This window comes from Fukomys damarensis, unplaced genomic scaffold, assembly GCF_012274545.1.
Source record: "Fukomys damarensis isolate Sample0158 unplaced genomic scaffold, DMR_v1.0_HiC HiC_scaffold_38, whole genome shotgun sequence".
NCBI lineage: Eukaryota > Metazoa > Chordata > Mammalia > Rodentia > Bathyergidae > Fukomys > Fukomys damarensis.
Window position 1 is genome coordinate 52,883,840 of NW_022900950.1, and position 23,363 is coordinate 52,907,202.

Genomic DNA, 23,363 nt, shown 5'->3' on the forward strand with positions numbered 1-23,363 from the left:
GTTTGGGGCTTTTTCAAAGTGCTTTGACTCTGGACAAGATACAAAGACTTGAAGTGAAGACAATGGAGCAGGAACATCCCTGAGATTTTTAGCAGTGTCAAGCAAGAATGGGTCACTGGGTGTCTTGCTGTCTTCCCTGACAGAGGTCATAAGATGAGAGAACTATGAGTCATATTGCTGCTCTTGAGGGCACGAAGGCTAAGACGAAGACATTCAGCTCTTGCAAGAAAAGGTGGCTTCTATTTTCTGTACTACTTTGGAAAAGTTAGGCAGGCTGAGTCTCAGGTTCTTCACCTGGAGAGCTGATTCTATGAACCTCATTATGGCTTTGCTGCCATAAAATGGGATCCCATGTGTGAACACAATTTGAAAAGCTATTATACAAATGCATACATGCCTGTTTTAATACAGGTGAAATATGCAGGGCTGAAGGGGTTTAAGGGAAGACTCAGAACTTGCAAAGGAAGTCTGGGTAAGTTCAACTCTAAATTCTCTGGTCCCTTATGGCCTATACCATTGCTTCTGTGTCTCTTGCTGTGGAAAGGCCTTCCTCTCCAGCTGCCTCACATAGGTACCTTTGCACTGTGGTACTCAGTCCTCACCACTCAGTCCAGACCACCAGCCCAGCTCAGCCCAGTTTGTCCAGTAAGAAACTAAGACCTAGAGGTTTCAAGAGACTGGTCCAGGGCAGAGTCAGCTCCAGTCTAAGTTTATCAACCACAGCTTCTGTGTTGTCTCTGCTACCCGAGAAATTTCTGAAATGTACCCTGACAGTAGTGCCTGAGGTGCCGTGGTCATAGTAGGAGAAGCCCAGGAAGATCTAGCCTTTGTGTGCTTGTGGATTGTAACAGTATTATTGCAAAAACCCACTGCCTATTTTGTGATTCTCTGTGTCCAGCCCTAATTTTGTCTTTGTAGTAGCAGAGTAAGAGCTAGCAAAAGGGAAGCAACATACATACATGTAGCTTTTATTTATTAAATTTAAACTGCAAAAATAAATCTTCACTTCTAGGAAGGGAAAGAGAAGCCCTAATAAAACTTAACTATGAGAGGCTTCATCTCATCATTGGTTACCCTGCTATTGCCATTAATTAATCTAATCATCAAGTGCATCCTTGTTAGTAATCATTCCTTCTAAAAATAATGAGGGCAGGAGATGAATCAATGTATGAGCCAAGAGCAGATACACTGGCATTGCCTTGCAGACCATTAAAATCATTCGGCTTTTGCCTTCTGTGGCATTCTCTGACATATGCAGTGGAAACTCTGACCACTGGAGAATAGTCCTGCAGCTGTGCCTAGGACAGAAGAACACTGCTTTCACTAATGCTATGCTGGTGACAGTGCTCCGATGACCTTAGAATGACCTTCTCTCTCACCACCTCTTTTGGAAATTGCCTCCTGATGTATAGACCTTATCACGCTATGAGTACCAGATTTATAGTGAAATGGATTTTTTCTTAAATGGAGTAAATCAAAATGGACTTCTGCTGCAGACACATTCTGGCCTTCTTCTCTGTTTGACCATTTCCATCTCCCTCCAGCCACAGATGATAAAAATGAATCCTTGTGGTCTGGCTTTGGCTTCATCTCTTTAGAGTCTGCAGTGCAGACACCAACTCATTCACGCTGGAGCTCTGAACCCTGCCAGCACCATGGCTGCCTACATCTAGCAGGTTTCCCCCTCCCAGCCAGACTGAGCCAATTATCCACCTCACGGAATGGGCTACAGTGGGGAGGGCAGCTTGCTTCAGGGCTTCCTCCGTGCGTCTGGGTAGCAGAGGCTGCGGGAGGATTAGTAAGCCCAGCCAATTTTCTTCTCATCAGAAATGAAGGCTGTGAAGAGAAAGCAAAGAGAAATGTGATGCAGGCAAAAGAACACAACTTGGAAAGAAAGAAGAATGAGTCAGAAAAAGAACCCTCTTTAAGGAAAAGAATACACAGAAGATGAGAACGTGTGGGAGTTGCAGTTTTCCTCAGTCTAGATTTGTCACTTTAGTTTTTGTTTTATTTTTCCTTTTTGCAAAAGAATGTATGAATAGTGCAGAAAACTAAAAGAAGCATATAAAAGAAAACAAAAATCATTTATCGTGCCACTACCCAAATAAAACTACTGTTAACATCTACATATATCCTTTTAATCTTTCTCTGATGCATATAAACATGTAACGCTGATTATTTTTAAATACCAACCAATGGGATAGCCAGACTTACCGAAGTTTCTGGATCTGCAACCAAAGTATGGAATTGGGAATACCATTCCAAGATGTTAGACGGTTAGATGAAGACTATATTTTCTCCTCTGTTCAACAAAGCACCCAAATAGTTATGGAGGGAAACTTAAACAAAGTTAGTGCCAATCTGGGCCGCACTTTATAGAGCACCCACTTCACTCAGTTGATCAGTAAGCTCATCTGCATCATGAAGTTCTTACGTGGCTGCCACTTCTTCAGTCTGGTAACGGCTCTCCAGTTTTTGTGTTGTTTCTTTTCTCTGTGTCTCCATCTCCATCTCTCTCCCTCTCTCTATTTTTCTAACTTCTCTCTCTTTCTCTCTCATACATACATATATGTTTAGCAAACTGCCACAATATTGTTATTTTCTGAAAGTCTTGGGGAAGATAGAGAAAAGTAAAGTATATTTGAACTTTGGTTGTAGGTTGCCAAAGAAAGGAGTATTGTCATAAATGAAAAACCAAAATAGTGACTTTTTAGAGATCGATTTTCATCTTCTTTTGTTCTCTTAGTTCATTCTGCTGTCCTGCCATGCAGTCACAGTCCACTTCTTATGCACTCCCCATCCCATCACTGTTTTTGTTTATTTGAAACTGGGTATCACACAGATACTGTACCAGTAAGAGTGTATTTCACTGGCAAGCATGGGGACTCTCATTTACATTATCAGATCTATATTTTCCATCCATGATTTACATTTTATCCTAAGTAAGTCATTTACTGAGACAGTGCATTACCCATTTCCTATAATTTTAACAGTGTAATTTTGTCCTTCACTAACTCTCTATGTATCTTGTCCTTTTTTCTCCTTCCTATTTCTTCTCTAGTGGTTTACATTTCTTATCTCCAGTGTTTCCCGAAATTTATATCAGGAAGGTTTTGGTAATAGTCCATAAGCTGTCCTGCTGAATTTCTCTTTACAATATCATTTTCCCCCTAGTGATCTCCTGTTCTATCATTTAGGGAGAGGGAAGAAATGGGTGCTCATAGTTTTGTCCCTCTCCTTCTGGTCATGTGGTTTCAAAGAATTGCCCAGTGATTTAAGAAGAGCTTCAGGGCTTTGTCTTTTTCCTTCCTGTGTTCTTGGATCCTTGATGATAAGGCTGGTCTTTTCACTCTGCTTCTCAGTTAAACTGAAATTGGCTTCCTTGATGTTAAGTTCATGATTTGCTGCTCATTTCTCCTGTGACATTCATGCTTGTCTGTGGCTAACATAGCTCACCCACAGTTAAAAATAAAAACATGATATGCAATCATAATGGGAATGTAGAATGGATATTTTCCATCACTGTTGTTTAGCAGTAGCACTACAAAATAGAGAATCTTAAAAGTGACTCAGGAGGAACACTCATGAACCCCTAATTCAGCCCATATATTGTACAGTTTCAGTCAAATCCAGAAGTTGAGTCACCCAGTCCATCCAAGTTAAGCCCAGCCCCTCAGCCCTATTTCTTCCCATGCTGTTCAGAGCCCAAGATTACTGTCCTTGACCCCTCGTTCCACCCACTTCATGCTTGTCTGCATTCTGAGAACCTTTCCCTTTTACTTTTAAGGAAAATGTATCTTATCCTTGTATCTCACTCTGGGTTGAAATACAGGGCCTATAATTTTTCCCTATGTAAGTGTTGGTTTCTTTTTTGCTTCTAATGCTGAAATGAAACTAATTCTGGTAGCTAAAACCAGTCATTTAGGGCTAGTAGTTCATATCCAACAGCTATCTGAATAAATACAGGAGCAACTTGTTGAGTCAGTATAGGTGTCCCACCACCCCCAAACACACACACACACACACACACCCCTCCTGCTCCCGTGACTGAACACTGTAAACCAGTATTCCTGATTTCTGGTCTCTGCTGCTGCTTTCCCTATTGGTCTCGAGATGAATAGTAACTTCATCTCACAGCTTGTGTAGGACTGGCTTTCCAGGAAGTCTGTTGAGCTGTAAGAATGATCTGGGAAGCTGAGAAGTCCATTGAGCTGTTCCTCCATGTCCATAGCAGCACAGCTTGTGTTGCCCGTGGTTATGCAGAATGGACATGACCTCAGGGAATAGGCCACCATTTCTGCATCAATACTGTGTGTGTTGCATGTATGATCACACATGTTCATGTTCCAAAGAAATTCCTATCATCTAAATGCTTTAAAAACCTTGATGAGTCTTGGGGATGACATTCTTATTTGTGCCATGCATCTCAAGAAACCAAGGCTTAGAAAAGGAGGTGAAGTCTACGGCTGGCCCTATTTCTGATCTCAGAAGCTAAGCAGAGACGGGAATGGTTAGTACTCAGATGGGAGAAAAGGAAGTGGAGAAGCCTCCAGACTGGGCAGCACAGGGCTTGCAGTTTCCATCTCATTGTGTTTCCTAATGTCAAGAGTGAGGTTATGTCACAGACTTGAAGGACAGTGGGAAACAGGCCAACCCCAGTCCTTAGGGGAAAGAACCTAGAGAGACACCAGGAATTGTGAACATTTTTCTAAGCAGCACTGCAGTGCCTAGTTCTTCCTGCTGTGACCACCAGTGTTTGTCTCGGTGAAGTGTTTGTGTAGCACTCAGCCACTGCAAGCTTGATCCACAGGATGTATACAGGGTACTGTACTTTTCAAATATCCCTAGAACATTTACAAAATTTAATCTTCACTAGGCCTTAAAGCGAATCTCAACAAATTTCAAAGGAGTTGTATATTTTCAGACAGTAATAAAATTGTAAAAAATCAATGCCGAAAAAGATAACTAAAACAAATCCTATATACTATAATTGGAAAGTTAAAAGTACATATTCAAAACTGTGGATCCAAAAAGAAGTGTAATTTAAAAATGCTTAGAGGTAATAGAAAATTAAAATACAATGTATCAGAAATTGGAGGAAGAATTTAACACAAAAACCTATAGGAAAAATTTAAAATTTTAAATTTTAGCAGAAAAGAAAACTAGAAACAGTGAGATAAGACACAACTCCTATTTAAAAAAATAAGCACAAGGAAAATAAGGTTAAAGCTAAGGATAAAAATTATTAATAACACAACAAAGCCAAATGTTTACTTGAAAAGATGGATAAAACAGAAACTCTTTGGTGAAATTATTCAAGAAAAAAAGATTATGACCTAACTATTAAAAATGAAAACAATTTCATATCCATAGATATGGTAGAAACTCGAAAAATATATGAATGTCAAGAATAACTATGACAGATTTTTAGACTTCAGTATCCGTATTGAATCAGGAGGAAATTGAAAGTCAGACTGACCTCATTTTTAAAAATCAAATTACTAGCTCAAATTTTATATCAAAGCAATAGGCTCAAAATTGCTTTATGGGAAAGTTCTACCAAAATTCAAAGACAAGTTCTGCCAATATTTTACAAACCTATTCAGAGAACACAAAAGGAAGAGTAAGCATTTCCCAAGTAACTCATTAGACTAATATGCTTGATACCAAGTAGGACAAGGGCAGCATAAATGTCAGCATATATGAATATATTTAAAAATCATTCAGAACTCATTCTGAAGGCTGAGGCAAGAAGATCACAAGTTCAAGCCCATACAATTTAATGTCTTAATGAAACCTAGGAAGAAAAGGTCCAGAGGGGAAGGGGAAGTATGAGGGGTAGGGGAAAGGAAAGAAGGGAAAGGAATAAATATAAGAAAAGGAAAAAATAAAACAAAGTCTTTGTAAATAGGGAGAAGTAGAGGGGTTGAAGAGAGGACAAGGGAATAGGGAAAAAATAACAAACAAGATATATTATGTAAAGGTACAATTTCCCAATAATGAATGTCAGCATGTTGTATACCTTAAATGTACTAATAAAAATAATGAAAAAAATTTTAGGAATAAAGAAGGCTCAAGATGTACCTCAATGAGAAGGCCTTGGATTTAATCCTTATACCAAAAGTAATCCTTCAAAAACAAAAAATTTGATCTAGTATTTATAAACTACCAAATTGGATTTATTCCAGGAATTCAAGGCTGGTTCAACATTAGAAAAGTCTATAAATGAATGTATCCCATTCATTATCAGATTAAACTAGAATAATATAATTGTTTTAATAGCTGCGGAATATCCATTCATGAATTAGGACTAAAAAAACCAAAGAAAAAGAAATCTTATAACAACTTGGAATAGAAAAGAACCTTCTTATCATGATAAAAGGTTGTCCACAGTAAACTCAATAGCAAAACAGTTCTTTAAAACTCTCCCAGATCAATTCCAGTCTAATGCTTCTAAATTCCAAAATAATCACTTGGACTAGAGTGCAACTACTTTTCATCTTTCTCTTTGAATCAAGATTTACATTTTCAAATTATCATTTGAAAACAAAAACTGTTTGCTACACAAAGTCTACTAGCAGAGTCCAAAGATGTGGCTTCTCTGTTCTTTCTTATTGAAAGGCCACCAACTGTAACTTTAGTGTTATCCCTCCCCTATTTCTGCAATGCAAATTTAAGTATTTAAATAGCATGGATGATCATCTTTTCTTTGCCATCTCTGCTAAGAGCTGGTCTTTCAGCTGACTTCAGCAAAACTCTTGGTTTAAATTTTCACCTGAATGTCATGGGTAGATGTCTCACATGTGGTGTGAAAATTCAGTTTTTGCTGATCCATAGCAGAGGGATTGCTAAAACCAGAGAAGGTCATTATCATGAGGTGAGTTGATATTAGCTCCAAGCCTGATTTCTCTTAATTTTTGTATAATGAGAGCCTTTTTTTTGCCTGTTATCTTTCATTGCCATGCTGACACCCTTTATTGTAAAAAGTCTTAGCGATTTAGCTCACTTCTTTAATGTTTCCTGTATTTAATGTTTCAGAAGCAGAGAAGATTGATTAAGATTTATCTGTCTATACTTTTGGGAATTATGCAAGATTGTGATGCTTTATGATATTGTACCAGCTAAACCTCAGCCCCAGTTAGTTAAGAATATGTGGTACATCTCACAATGGCAGTATTTGTTGAGGTCTTCTGTTGCTGCTGTTGTTACTTCTTCTGTAGTCTGCAATTCAAGCACAGCAAATATGATGTTTATGGACTAAACAACTGCAACAGGGCTACCTACAGGTGATTGAAAGCCCCTGAGGGAAACTGGTCTGGTCTGCTACAGTCCTTGTCTGACCATGGAATGAAGAACAGATGTAACTCAGAGAACTGAGAGGTTCTATTTATTCTGGTTTCTCTGGAGTTCAGGGTTCCAGATCAGCCTAAATGCATTAAAATAATATGGAAAATTTGGTAGAAAGAGTAGATTCCCTCTGTCTCCAATATCTATGATAGATGAATATGCCCATTTATTTATTAAGCTTGCTCCAGAGCTACCTAAAGATTCAAAGTGCTAAATTTTGGTGCTGTTCTTTTCTCCTTATCCTGTTCCTGGATGTCTGATTGCCCAAGTTATAAAAATGTCAACTTGGGTTAACAAATAAAAGTTGGGAGTTGTGTAATTGTTGAATTATCTTTAGTAAAGTTCTGCAGTTACAGGAATTAAGAACTTAGATGATATAACCTTCCATATCCATAATAAACTTTTTATCCTTATACATTTCTGGCTGATGTAGAACTAAGATCTTTAGTTATATTGCCTCTCTTCCTTTATCTGCAGAATATGCTAGATCCTTGCAACTTTCTTTTTTCATTAAGACTTAACTAAAATAACTATACTGTATACCTAAAAATGTACCAATAAATTCAAAGACTTAAAACATTTAAGACTCTGGTATGTGTCCTTATCCCATATCTATTAAATAAAAAGCTATTTCCCTAAAACTGCAACCAGAAGCCAATTGCGGTGCTAGTATTTGTTGCTGCTGCTGATAGAATGAATACTGGAATGGTTGGCTCTCCAATGGCTACACTGGATGAGGCCCCAGTAACTTGCCAAAGGTGTCCATGGGGTCTGCATCACAAGTCAAGTCACCTGCACAGGTTTCTAGCTGTCGTCTCTGATCATGAATTACAAACCCTACAAAGAAAGAACAAGTCTCTGTTAGCTTTTAGGGCCTGTTGCAAGACCCAGCTGTTCAATCAGGTTGTTGTTTGATTGGAGTAAATGGGCCAACCTGGCTGAAAAGCATGTTAATATTTTAATTTTCTACATTAACAGCTGTACATGTGTCCAGAGGTTAGGGTGATAACCACCTCATATAACTACAAAAAAGTGATAAGGATACATAAATCTCAGCAAATTGAATTATCATTTGTGGTGGAATTGCCAGAAAAGGCAGTGGAGAGAATAGGACTGATGTATATTCCTACTTCAGCAGGCATTTGACACTTTCTCTTATGAACTGCATGCAGTATTAATTCAAGTTGGCTGGTGTGTATTTTGAAAATTTGCAGGAGCACAACCAGTATAACTAGGGTGGGGCAAACAACACATCTTCCTTTCTGAATGTTAACCCTCGGGTCTCCTATTCTGTGGTAGTTAAAAGTCACTTGGCCTGGCTGGGCCTCTCTCCATTTCTGCAAAGAGGATAATGACAGCACTTTTGCCATTCAGGGAACCTCACATGCTTAGTGAGTATTCTTTAGTCTCACAATATCCCACTGGTAAGCATTGTTTACTTAACATGTGAAGAAAGTGAAAAACAGGAAACTGAGATGATCTTGCAAATTACAATATAAAGAAGAATCTTTTGAGAAAAAGAAAGTAGGTTTGAGAGCCTTCCAAACTCTTCTACTCCTGCTTTTTCTCCTTTGTTCAGGGTTCAAGAAATTAGTTGTTTTACCAATGATAAATTATTCCTCAAGAGACAGTGGTGAAAGTAGAAGGGGAAAGAGGAGACCAGAATAGAAAAGTGGCTCATTCAAGGTTGCACAGCAAATTAGCAATAGAGCTATATCATACTAGCCTTTGCCTTTTGCCAGCCCTTGGCCATATTTATTTTCAGAATAAAGCCGCCTAATTGGGCTAAAATACTGCATATCATTACAGGTAACTTCATGGTGTTATATGAATGCCAAGAAGTATCTTTCATATGAGCCCCTTTTGGGGACATATCCAAACAAAGGAAAAGGTCTTTGAAACAATATCTCAAGAAACTACTCCAACCACTCCCAGCCCAGCAAGCCAAGGTCATGCTCTCTCTCTCAAAAGCCCTGCTCCCTGATAGTCAACAGTCATCTGCCTAGTGCAGTTTAGCACTAGTGGAGGATCCTTTGAAACATACTCCCCTATCTAAATGACATTATTTTCAGTGATATTCATAAACGAAACAAATAATGATAATGACCAAGAGAGAACTGCAGTCTGAAATTTTTCTTTTCTTTTTTTATTCAGTACTGAGGAGGCATTTACACTGAGCTACAGCCAAGCCCTTTATTATTTTATTTTATCCACTTAAGCATTTACCCAAGCATCAGGGACAGTTTATGTACTGACTTCCTGAGTGTTGCTCCAGTAGGTGTCATTTCAACCAGTTGAATCTTGTATTGAATAAATTTGATAAAATTGTCATTTTTGTATTTCCTGTTATATTATTGTATAAAAGTGAACAAAAATATGCAATTTTTGGTCATCTTGTATTTAAATAATTGGACTGGTACGTGGTTAAAGCAAGGTCTCACTGAGTCATCAAGTTTCCCAGGAGGTCCTTCTTCCTTGGCTCCCCCAGAGAGCTGGAATTACAGGCATGCACCATCACACCCTACTGAAGATTTCTATATTGAATTTCATATGTTTATGATAGTAAAAAAAAAAATCAAAAATATTCTAGTATAATGAAATTTAAAAAATCATAACTGTCCACCAATAGTTTTCCTTAATCCACTGATCAGTTTGAACTTTGACCCTTGATTTCAGTTAACGTAATACTATAAGTAAACTATTGTCCCTTCGGTAATAAGTGAAAACTGCCTGCAAAAGGCACTTTAAGTAACTACTAATTATATCACAAATATAATTTTTTTTTTTTTGCTCTGGAGGGTGTTGTTTTATTTGTTTTTGTTTTTGTTTTTGTTTTTTTTTTGAGACAGGATCTCACTTCATAGTTCAGTCTGGCCTTACATTTTCTACATAGCCCTGGCTGGCCTTGAGCCTACAACAGTGCTGGGATTACAGGCATGTACCACCATGCCTAAACCAGATTTGTTTTCCTGATTTGTCTTTTCATTTTAAAGTAAATAATTAACAATCTAAAAATACATTTCAATTTTTAAAGTATTAAATCTTAGTAAAAACATTCCAAGGGAACTAAAAATTTGACTTAAGACCAACCCAAAATAAGACAGATTTGTCACATTGCATTGAGTTTTAAGTGTAAAAATTCTTGAAGTGTTCCTGTGGAATGAATTGAAGCAATGCAAATTCTAGTTTGTAGTCTTTGCTATCACTGTTCATTTTGAATCTACTGTTGAAATGCACAATATGTGTAGAACCACAGGGGTTGGAGACTATGTGTTCAAAGCAAGTATACAATTGATTCTGAGTCAAAGCAAGTGGTGTGTATAACTGAGTCCTTGTGTGTTTTCTCATTGGGAAGGGTGATTAAGGGTTGGGGCAATCAGTTTCAACATAAAATATGTGAAAGAACACACAACGCAATGTCTCAATTTAAAAGACTACATATGTATTATTAAATTTATAATACTAGAATTAATTTTTTAGAATTTCAATCAAAATATTCTTGTGAGGAAGGAGGATTGCTTGAAATAGCTAATGTAGCATGATAGGGATGGACCTTTGATTAATTTTATTACTGTTTGAAAATTCAGTAACAAGGTATCTGCTTAACGGCTGCACCCCAGGCAGACAGCTCCCAGGCTCTGCCCTCAGAATCCCACTGCTTCTCACACCCTTAGTCCCTCAGATCTACAACATGATCCCTTCCTGTGTTTTCCCAGCCTCTTCCTGTCTCTTGGGGTCCTACAGAAATGACTCCTTGTGCCTCACTTTGGAAATTTTCATAGCCCAAAGGATTCTTGGATTTTGTTTTTCTTTTACCATGGCAGATAGTCTTGCTACATTTTAGGCCATCCCGATGGAACCTGGAAATATTTCAGCTCTAAATCCCTGTTATCTGAGTTCTCCACTTCTCTCTCTTCCCCTCCTGATTTCGTGTTCTGGGAGATCTTGCTTAGATGTACACACACTCTGTAGCTTTTGCTTCAGGCCCTTAGTGTGATCAGGGGAATTGAGAGCCTTCCATCATTCTGCCCTTGGGAGGACGCAGGGTACTTCATGTCTCAGACACCCCTGTAAAGATAGGGAGCCTGGAAGATACTTACTTCTGCTTCCTCATTCTTCTCCCTAGCTCTCTGGGCACTCGGGGTGATAGTAGGCATAATTCAGGGTTCATGGTCTTGACCTCTCAGAAGGCAGGACCCAGCAAGCTTGCACCTGGGCTGTTCAGTTTAACTAACATTAGAATCTTAACAGCAGGGTCAGAGGACAGAGCCATGCTCCAGGCGTCTCCTGGGTATAAAGGAAGCCTGATGCCATCAAGAACAAGAGATTGCCTTTCTGCCTAGCAATGAGAATGGCATTTAAAATTCAATATCAGAAAAGATATTGATGAGATTAAGGGCCTGGAGGAATTGATTTATGAGGAAAGACCCAAGGAATTAAATATGTATAACCTGGTGTAATAGGATATTAGCTCAGAACACAGTTTCATTTCTGTGATCCACGGTTCTTTATCAGTCGTCTGAATGTGGAGTTCTTTCCAGATGTCCCTCCCCCAAGGGTCACTGTTCCTGAGGCAGAGAGGGAGGTCCCATGGTGGATATTCCAGTCACAGGTTTGGGTGCCCTCACACCTTGGAGTAAATTGAAATGCAGTTTCATCCCAGGTGAAAAATGACATTTTTAACTAGAATAGAGCTTGCATAGTCTTACCACCCATTGTGATGAGAAAATTCAAACTAGTTCAATTCTATCTTTTTTTCCCAAAGAAGAAAAGTGAACTTTACAGGTCCTTCCCCAGGTCAGGTTTCTCTTTTTTGTCAGAAATACCATTACCATTGGATGTGTTTGCCTTTAGGGAAAACCTTGCTCTTAGGCTGTGCTGATTGCAGTTGCTTTTTTACATCTCAGACTTTTCCTCACAGTCAGGATTGACTCAGGAGACTCATTGTTAGATGTAAACAGGCACAGGTGGGCTGACTTTGTCAGCAGGAACTGAGCTGGAGTCCCTCACAGTGTGAAGTCAGTGAGGAATGAAACAGGATGGAGGTTGGGGGTTGAGGATCTGGAGAGCATGAGGAGCTGTGTCAGAGTGAAGGATCGTCCGAGAGGAAAGGGTTGGAGGCAAATGGGCCCATTTTAGGACTGCAGCAGGAGGAGGAGCTGGCAGAGTTGGCAACAGATTGCAGGCTGAAATACAGTATTTGGAGAGATCATGTTGGAGACAGTTCATGAACAGGATTAGGCTGATTGTTCACTTGCAGGTCTTGCCACAGAAATGAGACATTAAAAGTGCTCCTGGGGTTGGTCTGTCTAGATTTAGTCATATCCACCATAACCTTTGGTGGGAATTCCCTTTGGAAGTCCCTGGATCCCATTTCTTTAGATGATATTCTACTGGACATAATGATACATCCTACTGGGTCGGTATCTGATATATAGGAAAGTTAAGGAAATAGAATAACATTTATTAAAATTGAGTCCAAAAGGGGAAAAAATTGTTAAATTTAAACTGATTATACCTCATAGGTTCAAAAATTTCCAGATTTTTAAAATTGATTTTGTTGGTACACTTAATGTATACAATATAATGACACTCATTGTTGGAAATTGGTACCTTTACATAGTCCATCTTGGTTCTTACTTTTTCCCCATTCCCCTGACCTCCCTTCAACCCCTCCTCCCTTGTTTCCATTATTTTTCATTTTCTCATAGTCCATTCTCTTCCTTTCTTTCCCCTACCCGTCCCATTTTCCCTTCTCTTTTTTCCCTTTCATTATCTATTTTCCAAATTTTTTTCATGAATATTCTGTGGCTCATTTTCAATAAGAAGAACAAGTTGTGACTCACAATTGATTTCCTGAGCCCATTCTGCTGGCCTCTGGTTTCCTAAAACTTGAATTCCTATAAAAATTACCTTGGTTTTAGCCACTGTTATTTTGTAGTGTCCTAGATTAATTGCCATGTATTAGCATCTTCATAACCCAATGTCTTGAAGATAGGGTACTTAACCTTGTTTCCTTTTTAACTTCTATATTATCTGGCTCTACATTCTGCACAGAGGAAGCTCAGTGTTGGATAAAAGATTGAATGAGTGAATAGTACCAAATTGCTTTAGAACGGAACATAAAGCCAATGGCTGGGGAAATCCTAAGGCAAAGAAGCAAGAAGAGAATACTGTGTGTGTACTCTGTATGTATGTGTGTGTGAGTTGGTTTTTGTCTGTATTGCATGATGGTGTCATGAGTTCATCTGATCCACTACTAATCTAAGTGCAGAAAGGATACTTACTGATCTACCACCAGAGAAAACAAAGGACTGTGTTCTATTTCAAGATCTTCTCTGTTTTGTGTCTATCACAACTTCTGTCCCTAGCCAAACATTCCTGAGAGTTATCCCAGTTGTATCAGTGTCAGTCTTATGGTGTCATGTTGTCTATATATTTTCATATAGGATATTTATCCGTGAAATTCATGAAATTTAACCTTACATACTCTGTGAAGTCTATAAAAACTTCACCTTGGTAACCAAATTACAAGATGTAAGGGAAAAAAGACATGGAAGTGTACACAATTGCATGTCTCCCACAGCCTTGCTCTAAGTGAGAACGATGAATGCCTGGTGGAAGTCGTTGCTGGGAGGATTTTAAGTTTTCCATGTCCTGATTTCCATTGGAAATTGGCAATGCAGTGTGGTTGCCAAGGTAGAAAATTGAGTTGTGCAACTGGTAGGTCTCTTCCAGACAGTGTGACCTCAGATACATGACTCAACCTCTATGTGCCTATAATTCTCCCATCTGTAAAAATGGAAATGTGACCTCACTTATTTTGGGGCTCCAAATAACATTTGTAATGCTCTTTAAATTTGTCAGAAAGAAAGACCCATTACACACTGAAATCTACATCCCCAGAGAGCATTAAAATTATCCTATTAAATCAGGGGCCTGGGGAAATCGAGATGTGTCAGGTTCAGTATTATTTACCTGCTTATTGTCTGCCAGAGTGTTTCCACTTGATTGGCATATGGATAATTGTCTAATTGGAATACATTCAGTTGTAACCACCAAAGAATGTAATAGTGCATATGTTTAATGCCATACTCTCAAATGTTAAATTAAAATTATGCTGCAGTCAGCCAGTCCAAGCAGGAGACACTGCTGATTAAGTTCTAGCTACTGTGAACTTCTGTAATTTAGACACATTGGTACTTAAAAATTCAAACTAGAAAGTCTCATAAATTTCAGTGAAAAGAACCAGAAAGACTGACTTAAATTATCTAGTTGTGAACTAACTCACTGTTTTCACAGGCCATGTAGTCAAATAAAGAATAGCAATTTTGAATCACCACTATTTTAAATACATACATATTAGATTCACAAGTATATACTTTGTAAACAAAACAAAACATTAATTTTGTAAAATGCAGAAACATGGTTCTAAGCATGGTGATTTTATTTTTTCCTTTGGTGGTATCTTTTTCTTTTTGTGGACATGGAGAATAAATTAGATAATTATAAATTTGTTGATTAAAATTATTTAACCTTTTAAGAAATATTCCCCTCAGAGTAAGAAGGATATCTGAAACTGCCAGAGTAATGAATCAGAATGTCTTAAATGAAGCTCTTGTGCTCCCCTGAAAGCTTTAAGTTTCCATCTGTCTAGAACAATAAATTATCTGGTGATAGAACTGCAGGTAGTTTTTGTTGTTGTTTGCTAAATCATGGTTTGACTCTAAAGAAGCAGGGAAACCAGATCAGACATTCATTCATCCCTTCATTCCTTCGTTTTCTTACTGTCTACTTTGTACCTGATATAACCTGATTATTGGTGGATGTAGACAGGTGGGGAGATAGGTATGAAATGTAGTATACCTTAATGTGGGTTTTGCATGCATAGATAGTAGATAAACTAACTTTACTTGGGCAATTAGAGGATATCTTTCCTGAGGAAGAACCCAAGACTACTGCACATAATTGAGATGAACCCAAGGCTCCTGCGTATAATTATGTACATTTATCCTGGGCAAGAGCACTAGGCCAAAAGGGTGACAGGGAATGAAACCAAATGCCTATCCACCACCGGCAAGTAGTCATGTCTACCTGAGGATGGGCCTCTTTTGAGTTTCACAAAGGCATCATATGAGTTGGTAGTGGCCTAAACCAACATTGGAGTTAGGGCTTGAAGACTGAGTAGAAATTTGGAGAAGAATTCTGAGTAGTAAGCTTGCCATAAGTCATTAAAGGACCTGGCATATCTAGGAAAAATAAATAATAGATAAGTAACTTTCTGGGGGAGTAGTAGTGTTTTTGAACCTGGAAAAACACTGATTCTTAGGTGGTCAACTCTCTCAGAAGTATATGTACATGTTGGGGGATACTGGCAGAATCTAAAGGAAAAGAGACAGTGGACTGAACTATGACAGTGAGAAGATGATGCAGAGGAATAGGCAAATGGGTTTTGAGGTTGTGACAGAGGACAGGGCTTCAACTCTGGATACCAGGAGGGGAGACTTGGGAGGTATGAGAGGTAGGGAGAGAACACGCTGATCAGGACATTTTGAAACATGGTCACTTAAGGGTCTAATGAGCAGGAAGAGAGAGGCTGAGCTGTGAAGACAGCTTTATGAAGCACCAGCACATGAGATGAATGTGTGGCTGAAGTCATGGGCACAAATAGGATCACCAGAGAGAGCATATGGTAAGAAGAAAAGAGCTGGCATATGAGCTGGCAGTTAGCAAAGCACAGTTGATGTCAGCGAGAACAGCTTGAGTAGCGTGCTCAAGACTGAAGTCACGCTGCAACTGACTAAGGATTAAAGGAATGCCACAGGAAGCAATGGTCCTCATACTACTTACGCACTAACATTATCTGTGAAGGTTTTAGAAAAATAATCAATGCCTGGGCCCCACCTCTAGATGTGTAGTTAATTGCTCTCTGTGGGACTTAGAAATCCGTATTTTTAAAGCTTTCCAGATAATGTTAATGGACAGCCAGGATTAAGAATCACTGCCCGTGATTATGCTTTGAAAGAGTATAAATAAAATCCTATAACTAGAAAGCATGTGATGAAATACTTAAAATCACAGAGAATCAGGAAATGTAGTATTTTTAAAGATGAAAAATCTTTATATTCTATTATTGGTAAAAGTTAGGAAATTGAATAATGCTTTTCCTGTGGATATTTCACACTGCTAGCAATAACAGTTGAGATTTGTGTCCAAGTAGTGTTTCTTTGTCTTTCCCTATATTAACTTTTCTCATTACTAAAGCAGTATGTATTTTGGGGGTAGGAAGTGCATAGGAAAACACAGCATGCTTGCCCTGGGGTTTACTGGTGCTGTTTCCTGCTTTGGCACCACATACAGGTTTAAAGTTGTACATTAGTACAGATATACCAGAAAATTAACAAACAAAACAGAAAAATCTATAAATGCACATACTCAGAGACAGTATCTGAATATTGTTCTTTTCTATGAATATGTTGGCAAATTAAATGTAGCACTTTTATAACCTGGACTGTTTTTTTCTGAATAATGTATTATGAGCTTCTTTTATGTCTAGAGTTTGTATAGCTTCATTTTTAATGGTTGCATGCATTCCACTATAGCATTGTCACTAATGTAACCATCTTTCTGCTATTGGACATATGCTATTTCTATATTTTGCCATTTAAAGTCTAGTGAACAAACAAGCTACCTACTTTTTAAAAATAATTTTCTATCCATTATTGGGCTCATTTTCAAAGGAACATTAAAAATTGGATTTGAAATTGTCTGGGTGAAAGCTAAAAATTCATTTAGCATTACCTAAGTCAGAGCACCAGACCCTCTTGGGACTGCTCTGGGATCTGTCATGAATAAGCATGCAGGGACAGTGTCATCCCTTCACTGTCCAACTGAATTGTTGTAGGTACTTGTCGCCATGCCAGAGGACAACAGAGACTTCCTAGCTGGTGTACTCTAGCTAAATGATGCATAATTAAATCACACAAACTGTTAAGGAGCCATCTGGGGCATGTGATGCCCTCACCTATGACAGGACATGGGCAGATGGCAAAATAGGAGGTTCTGAGGTTTTAGAAAATTACAAGGAAATCACTGGTTGTACTGGAGAAACTAATGTACATTCTTAAACCTGTATGTGGTTCCTAAGTAGGACACAGCACCAGTAAGCCCCATGGCAAGCACTCTGTGTTTTCCTGAGCACTTCCTACCCCAAAAGTCCCCCAAACCAGTAGTTATGAAGATTTAAGTTAATCCTTAAGTACGAGAAATTCAGTGCCAGTGTTTTTTCATGCTCTGGTAGTTAGAAGCCTTCAAGGCAGCTCCACAGCCAGCTTTTCAGGACCTTGAAGAAACAGCCTGGATGTTGGAGACAGATCCTTTCGTAGCAGGAATACACTAACATATCCACAGCTTTAGTGAGACATTATGTAAGGTGCAGGAAAATACTCTTGTGCATTTTTATCCTGGTCCTTCATTGTCAAGAAGCTGAACACACAAAGCTGCTTCTGAGCCTGTGTTGGAGCTCTTGAATACATTATCCACTCTGGGGGTACATTCACGGAGAACTGTGTCCCAGACAATCAGGGCAGGGCAGCACAGGCTTCCTGGCAGACAAGGTGGGCCTCCCAGGAGTTATGGTGATAGCCAGAGAAAACTCAAGGCTTTCAAAAACCCCACTCAGTACCTTAATATTTTGACAGCTTATATCAGCAGTTTTTTCAACTGATCATTGATTGCAGCTTGGACTTCAGTCCTGCTGATTCAATAAAACATCACCGTCATAACAAGAGAATAAAAGGATCTTTTACTGCCTCTTGATCAAGCAGTTCTGTGGAGCTATACAAAGTTAGCTTTATTGTAGCATGTTAAACGAGTCCAGTTGACTGATTACCTTTTTTATTATTGTTTAGTTTCATTATCTGTCAATGTGTTGTTCTTTAACAGTTTTACTTGTTTACAAATATGCATTTATTCAGAGGAACATAATGGTGTCTTTCTAAATAGTAAAACAAGTTTTTATACATCAGTGTCACAAATAGCCTAATCGTGTATACAAAATCACAATGTTTCTTATACTAAATAGGGAAAGCACATATACAAAAAGTCAACTAGTGTCTGGATAAAACTATAAAACATATAAAAAAAATCTCATCATTTTGATCATATTTTGAATATCTTATATTCACTTGGTCTTCAATCCTACTTATGCTAAACATTCTTTTAAATTTACAGCAATTGCTGACCATCCAAGAGGAGTTAAACAATAAAAAATCAGAACTGGAACAAGCAAAGGAAGAGCAGTCCCACACACAAGCATTACTGAAAGTCCTCCAGGAGCAAGTAAGTGAAGGAAAACCACTTTGATTTACGAATCGATTCAAAGGTTCCAGACTCACACCCACACAAACATAACTGAGGCAATCTGTGGGGTAATTAGCCTGTACTCTGTCAAACCTCCCATCGGGTTTCCACATGTATAATTCTTAACATCTCTGTACATCATGTACCTACCAAACTACCCAAGCCTGCCTGTACTATGTGAATGCGTTTTCCAGAAGACAATGAATTTGGATGAAGTTTTAAAATATTGGCAGCAACATAAAAAAAAAAAAATCTCCTCTGCATCAGGGCACTTATCTGACAGTGGTGAGTGACAAACCTTTCACATGACTTTTATAAATCTAATCGTTTCATCCTGGCTTTCTTTGATATAAAAGTATGGCCTGACATTGATAAGTGGATGGGAAAGTACTGTCTTACAGTGGGGTAAGATGGATCACTTAGCAGGCAGCAGAGCGAAATCCAAGCCCCACTGTCTACGCTGGAGGAGCGAAGAGAGCCCTTGAAATGCTTTCCAATTCCTGACCTTCATGTTCTGCAGACAATGTAATGACTGCTAATTAGATGGTGGGAAAAATCGCAGATAGTAAATCCAACCCCTGCAGTCAACTCTAGGTTGTTTCACATTTTCACTCACTTATGGAAAGGTTATTTATAATGTATAAGTATCTTCAAAAGTGAAATTCTAGAAGAAATAAAATGAGAGCTGTGGCACAGCTGGTACTCAGTCTTTTCTAGCTTTCAATGATTTAGAATTTAAAAATATATTTTTTAGTTATTTTCCCCTGAAAGTTTAAGTGACTTGTGAGGAGCCTCAAAACAGGAGGGCAGCCTCCTCCGCACCCACAGACATAAAAATGTGTAAAATTTGGAAGAAATTTTTCCCAGTGATAGTGATTACATTAATTTGATTAATATAGATTGAGTAACATACAGTGAGGCTGAATCTGCATGATTCAGAACTGAAAAGTCTAATTGACTAAATTCACTCTGTCTTGGAGACTTGAAATCACCATTCTCCATCCTTGTCACTACCATGAGACTCCTAGCAAAGTAGAACTCATTTGGTTCAGTTTGCTCCAGATCAGACATACAGCTTGTGTTTTTGTTGTTTTCTGCTCCCTCCTGCTTCTTTAAAAAAAATAGTGTTCACTGAAGTGGGGAAGGGTGAATTTCCCTTTCCTCTAAATGACTCAAATCCTTTATTTTTATTTGAAGCCCAAACTTCAGTCATAAAAACAGATTCTGCATTGTGCAGAAAGTATTGATACATTCTTGCTATGGCATGCATTTCTAAAGAGCAGTGCACCTACACAGATGTTAGTGGGATGCATACTTTGCTTTCCATGACTAATAAAGGAGATTATGAAGAGGATTCAGAACAACAAAATCATTAGAGACCTAGAAAATACCACTAAATAAGGAGTGTTTTCAAATCTGCGGTAGTTCCTTTAAAGCATAGGCACTAAGAGTACCTAAGTCTCAGGGGACCAGTGGTACACAGCAGCCAAAGGCAGTTGGGTATTACTGCCATGACCAAGCTATTTGCCTGTGAGCCCCTTGCCTGGTGCCCGGATGGTCCTTACGGAAGGCAGTGTAGTTCCTTCCATATCCTTGCAGCCTCCTCCCCACCCACAGACATACTGCAAAAATCGTACGTCTCACTTCCACAAGCATTGTATAATGATGCTATCTTTAGATTTAGAGTAACTACATGTATAAACACATTTTTATGCCTGCACGCATATGGCTTTAACAAATGGACACACACGTGCATGCACACACACACAAGAAAAGATACATCCTTCTCTGAAGACATAGAATTTTTCTATTCAAAGCAACAGCCACTTTCTAGGAATCCTGACCAGAGGCTAGGTCGTGAGGACAGACCGGTCTCCAGTGTAGTGACCTCCTCTAGGGGAGGCCAAGAAAGGTTATTCATTCCCTCTGCTCTCCAATTTGCTGAGATGCAGTTTGCTGAGATATAGCATCCCTAGGTCCCTCCAACTCCTGCCTTTCATCTCCTTGAGGATTCAAAACTTGTTTATCAACACGAGATTCATGAAACAAGATAGATGTTTATCCCCAGCTTGGGGAGAGGAGCAGCTGGAAATAGGAACAGGGAGTTGTCCACAAAGGTAGAGAAACAGGACTTGGAGCTTCAGCTGCAAGGGTAGGTGCCTGCAGCAGGAGGAGGAGGAGTTGCATATGGATTTCTGACAGAAGAAAGCAAGCAGTGAACAATACCTACAGACAAAAGGAGAGGAGAGTGAGTGAGTGTCATAAAGAGAGAGGATATTTGAAGGATAATGTGGACTAGGAAAAGGGAATTTATTTAAAGTAGATAAGGAAGTAACTGTCTCATTTATGCTGGTAAGCACATAAAAGTTTGAACAAGCTATAACAAACGGTCCCTCCCTTCTGCTGCAGAAGAACAGAGCTTCTTCTGAGCTAACTTTACTCCAGCTCATTGAAGCACAAGTATCAGGACCAAAAGTGTGATGAGCAGAGAGAGTGTGGGTGAGGAAGAAGATGAGAAACACCCCAGTAAGAAACCTTAAGCTAGTTTTTTAGGTTCTTTTGTGCACTCTGATAATAGATAGTATCTCTATCACTGAGTGCACCTTTTTCTACACATAGATATAGATATAGATATATAGATATATATGGGTAGATGTAGATATATAGATATATTTATATCTATATATCTATATATCAGACACTGCTCATTGCTCTATGCTTGTTAGGCATAGAAACATCTATGATGCTGCTCTGAAGAGTGGGCAACTTTTTTGTTAAATGGGTTGATGTGACTGTGAGACAAAGAGCCTTGTATCCATAATTAGCTGCCCTTAGGGATTTAGCTCAGTGGTTCTGCTGCCTGCCTCGCAAACAGAAGGTCCCGAGTTCAATCCCCCCGTACCAAAAAACATAATTAGCTGCCCTATCCTCAAATTCTTTGTGTCACTATTTCTTTAGCACGGTCCCTTTCTTAGTATGGAGAGGGTTTGGCTTTCTTACTGAGAGTTCAAGATTGCCTCCAAAATACTGAAGATGCTTTTGTTTCAGTGTGCACAAATAGCCAGAAAAAAAAAAAAATCAGTGTTCACAATCAAACATATTGGTGATATATATATGAATTTAATTTTGCTCAAATTTTAGATATTTCTTATCATGAATATTTTATTTTAGGCAGAAAAAGGTAAAGGATATGCAGCTTCATAAGCATCATAAGCTGAGAAAAAAATTCTAGCGAGCAGCTACAAGACTAGCTCTCCTTTTCCTTTGCTCTCTGTTCTGAGTCAGGACAGGATAAAATGCCAATTAACTATTTCCTGAAGTGTCCTTATATCTGATTACTCTTAAGCCTTTGAGAAAGAGGAGAGTTTTCAAATGTTCTCTGTTAAAAATCTTATTTGAGAAATAGCTTTTCTTCTAATGCTCCAGTGGCCAAGAAGATATCTTTCTAGCTCTTCCTCTATGAAAAAAAGAAAATCATCTTAGCCTTTTAGGTCCAGAGATGATGTCAGCCATTCTAATATGTTCTCAAGAAAGACATGTACGGTAGCACTGCAGCATGTTCAAATGGCTGAAAAATCCATCATTCACAAATAATCGTTAGTATAACATCATTTAGCTGGTGGCAACTTGCAAACACCGCAGGGTTTAAATTAATAGCAATCCAACTAGGAAATGAAATCATTTATTATTCTAAGAACCAATTTTATACATTTTATGCCTATGGAACTGCTTTCTAATCTTATTATTTAAAAAATAATGACCAAGACCCATTGTTTTTTTTTGCAAACTCTAAAGCTTCATAAAATATTGGTCTCAAACTGGTTTCACTAAGACTCATTAGAATTATGTGGTCCATCTGTTTTCCCTCACTGGCAGTTGTATAAAATGCAACCTCAGAAAATCACATTAACAAGATGATATATACTTAACAAATATGCTTGCTTATTCATTTTTTGTTTGTTTTTCTTTAAAATTTACAGTTAAAAGGTACCAAGGAATTGGTTGAGACCAACGGCCACAACCATGAGGATGCAAATGTAGGTACCATAAACCAGAAATTTGCTCTTTTCGCTGAATGTTGCTTGAACCCATGGGGATGTGGCCCTTTGTTTCTAATATCAAGGAAATCAGAAGCTCTGCATTTCATCAGCATTATTATATACACTCTGTCCAAAAAAATGTGGTAAATTGGCCCTGGCGTTTTCAGTTAGTTTACCATATGTCAGTTTAGAAGTACTTAAACTAATCACCATCAGAAATTCTAATCTCAGTGGATTTGTTTGAGCCTCTGTATTTCCAAAGCTATAAAGTAATGGTGTATTGGGAGACCAAATGGAATGGAATGACAGTAATAAGTGTAAATTGCATATAAGGTGGATCAAAATATACAGATATTTTAAAAATTTATTACAGTAAAAGCTATTATTACCATTTTGTTCCTCACAATGCTCCCTTCTTTTGAAGCATACCTATCCCATCATTCTTGCCACTTTTTTAAGTAGTTCTGAAGTTCTCTTTTGTGAGTGTCTTTATAAGGTGTGATCAAAAATACAGGGACTGCTACTGCCAAATATCATCCAATGCAAAGGCAAGCTTGTAAAAACATTACTATGTGTATTCTCATTCACTTCATTCTCTGCTTACGGCACCCTGCA

The 23,363-nt window shown here is 38.4% G+C and overlaps 1 protein-coding gene across 5 annotated transcripts in view; it reads left to right on the plus strand.

Annotated features, from left to right (window-relative positions):
• Enox1 (ecto-NOX disulfide-thiol exchanger 1) overlaps positions 1-23,363 on the plus strand; it is a 436,949-nt gene that overhangs the window by 342,581 nt on the left and 71,005 nt on the right. For all 5 annotated transcript variants that reach the window (XM_010637078.3, XM_010637077.2, XM_033759995.1 and 2 more), the window contains 2 exons: positions 18,580-18,687; positions 22,689-22,745. In XM_010637078.3, coding sequence (XP_010635380.1) covers positions 18,580-18,687; positions 22,689-22,745 — 165 coding nt within the window. The remainder of the gene's footprint in view (positions 1-18,579; positions 18,688-22,688; positions 22,746-23,363) is intronic.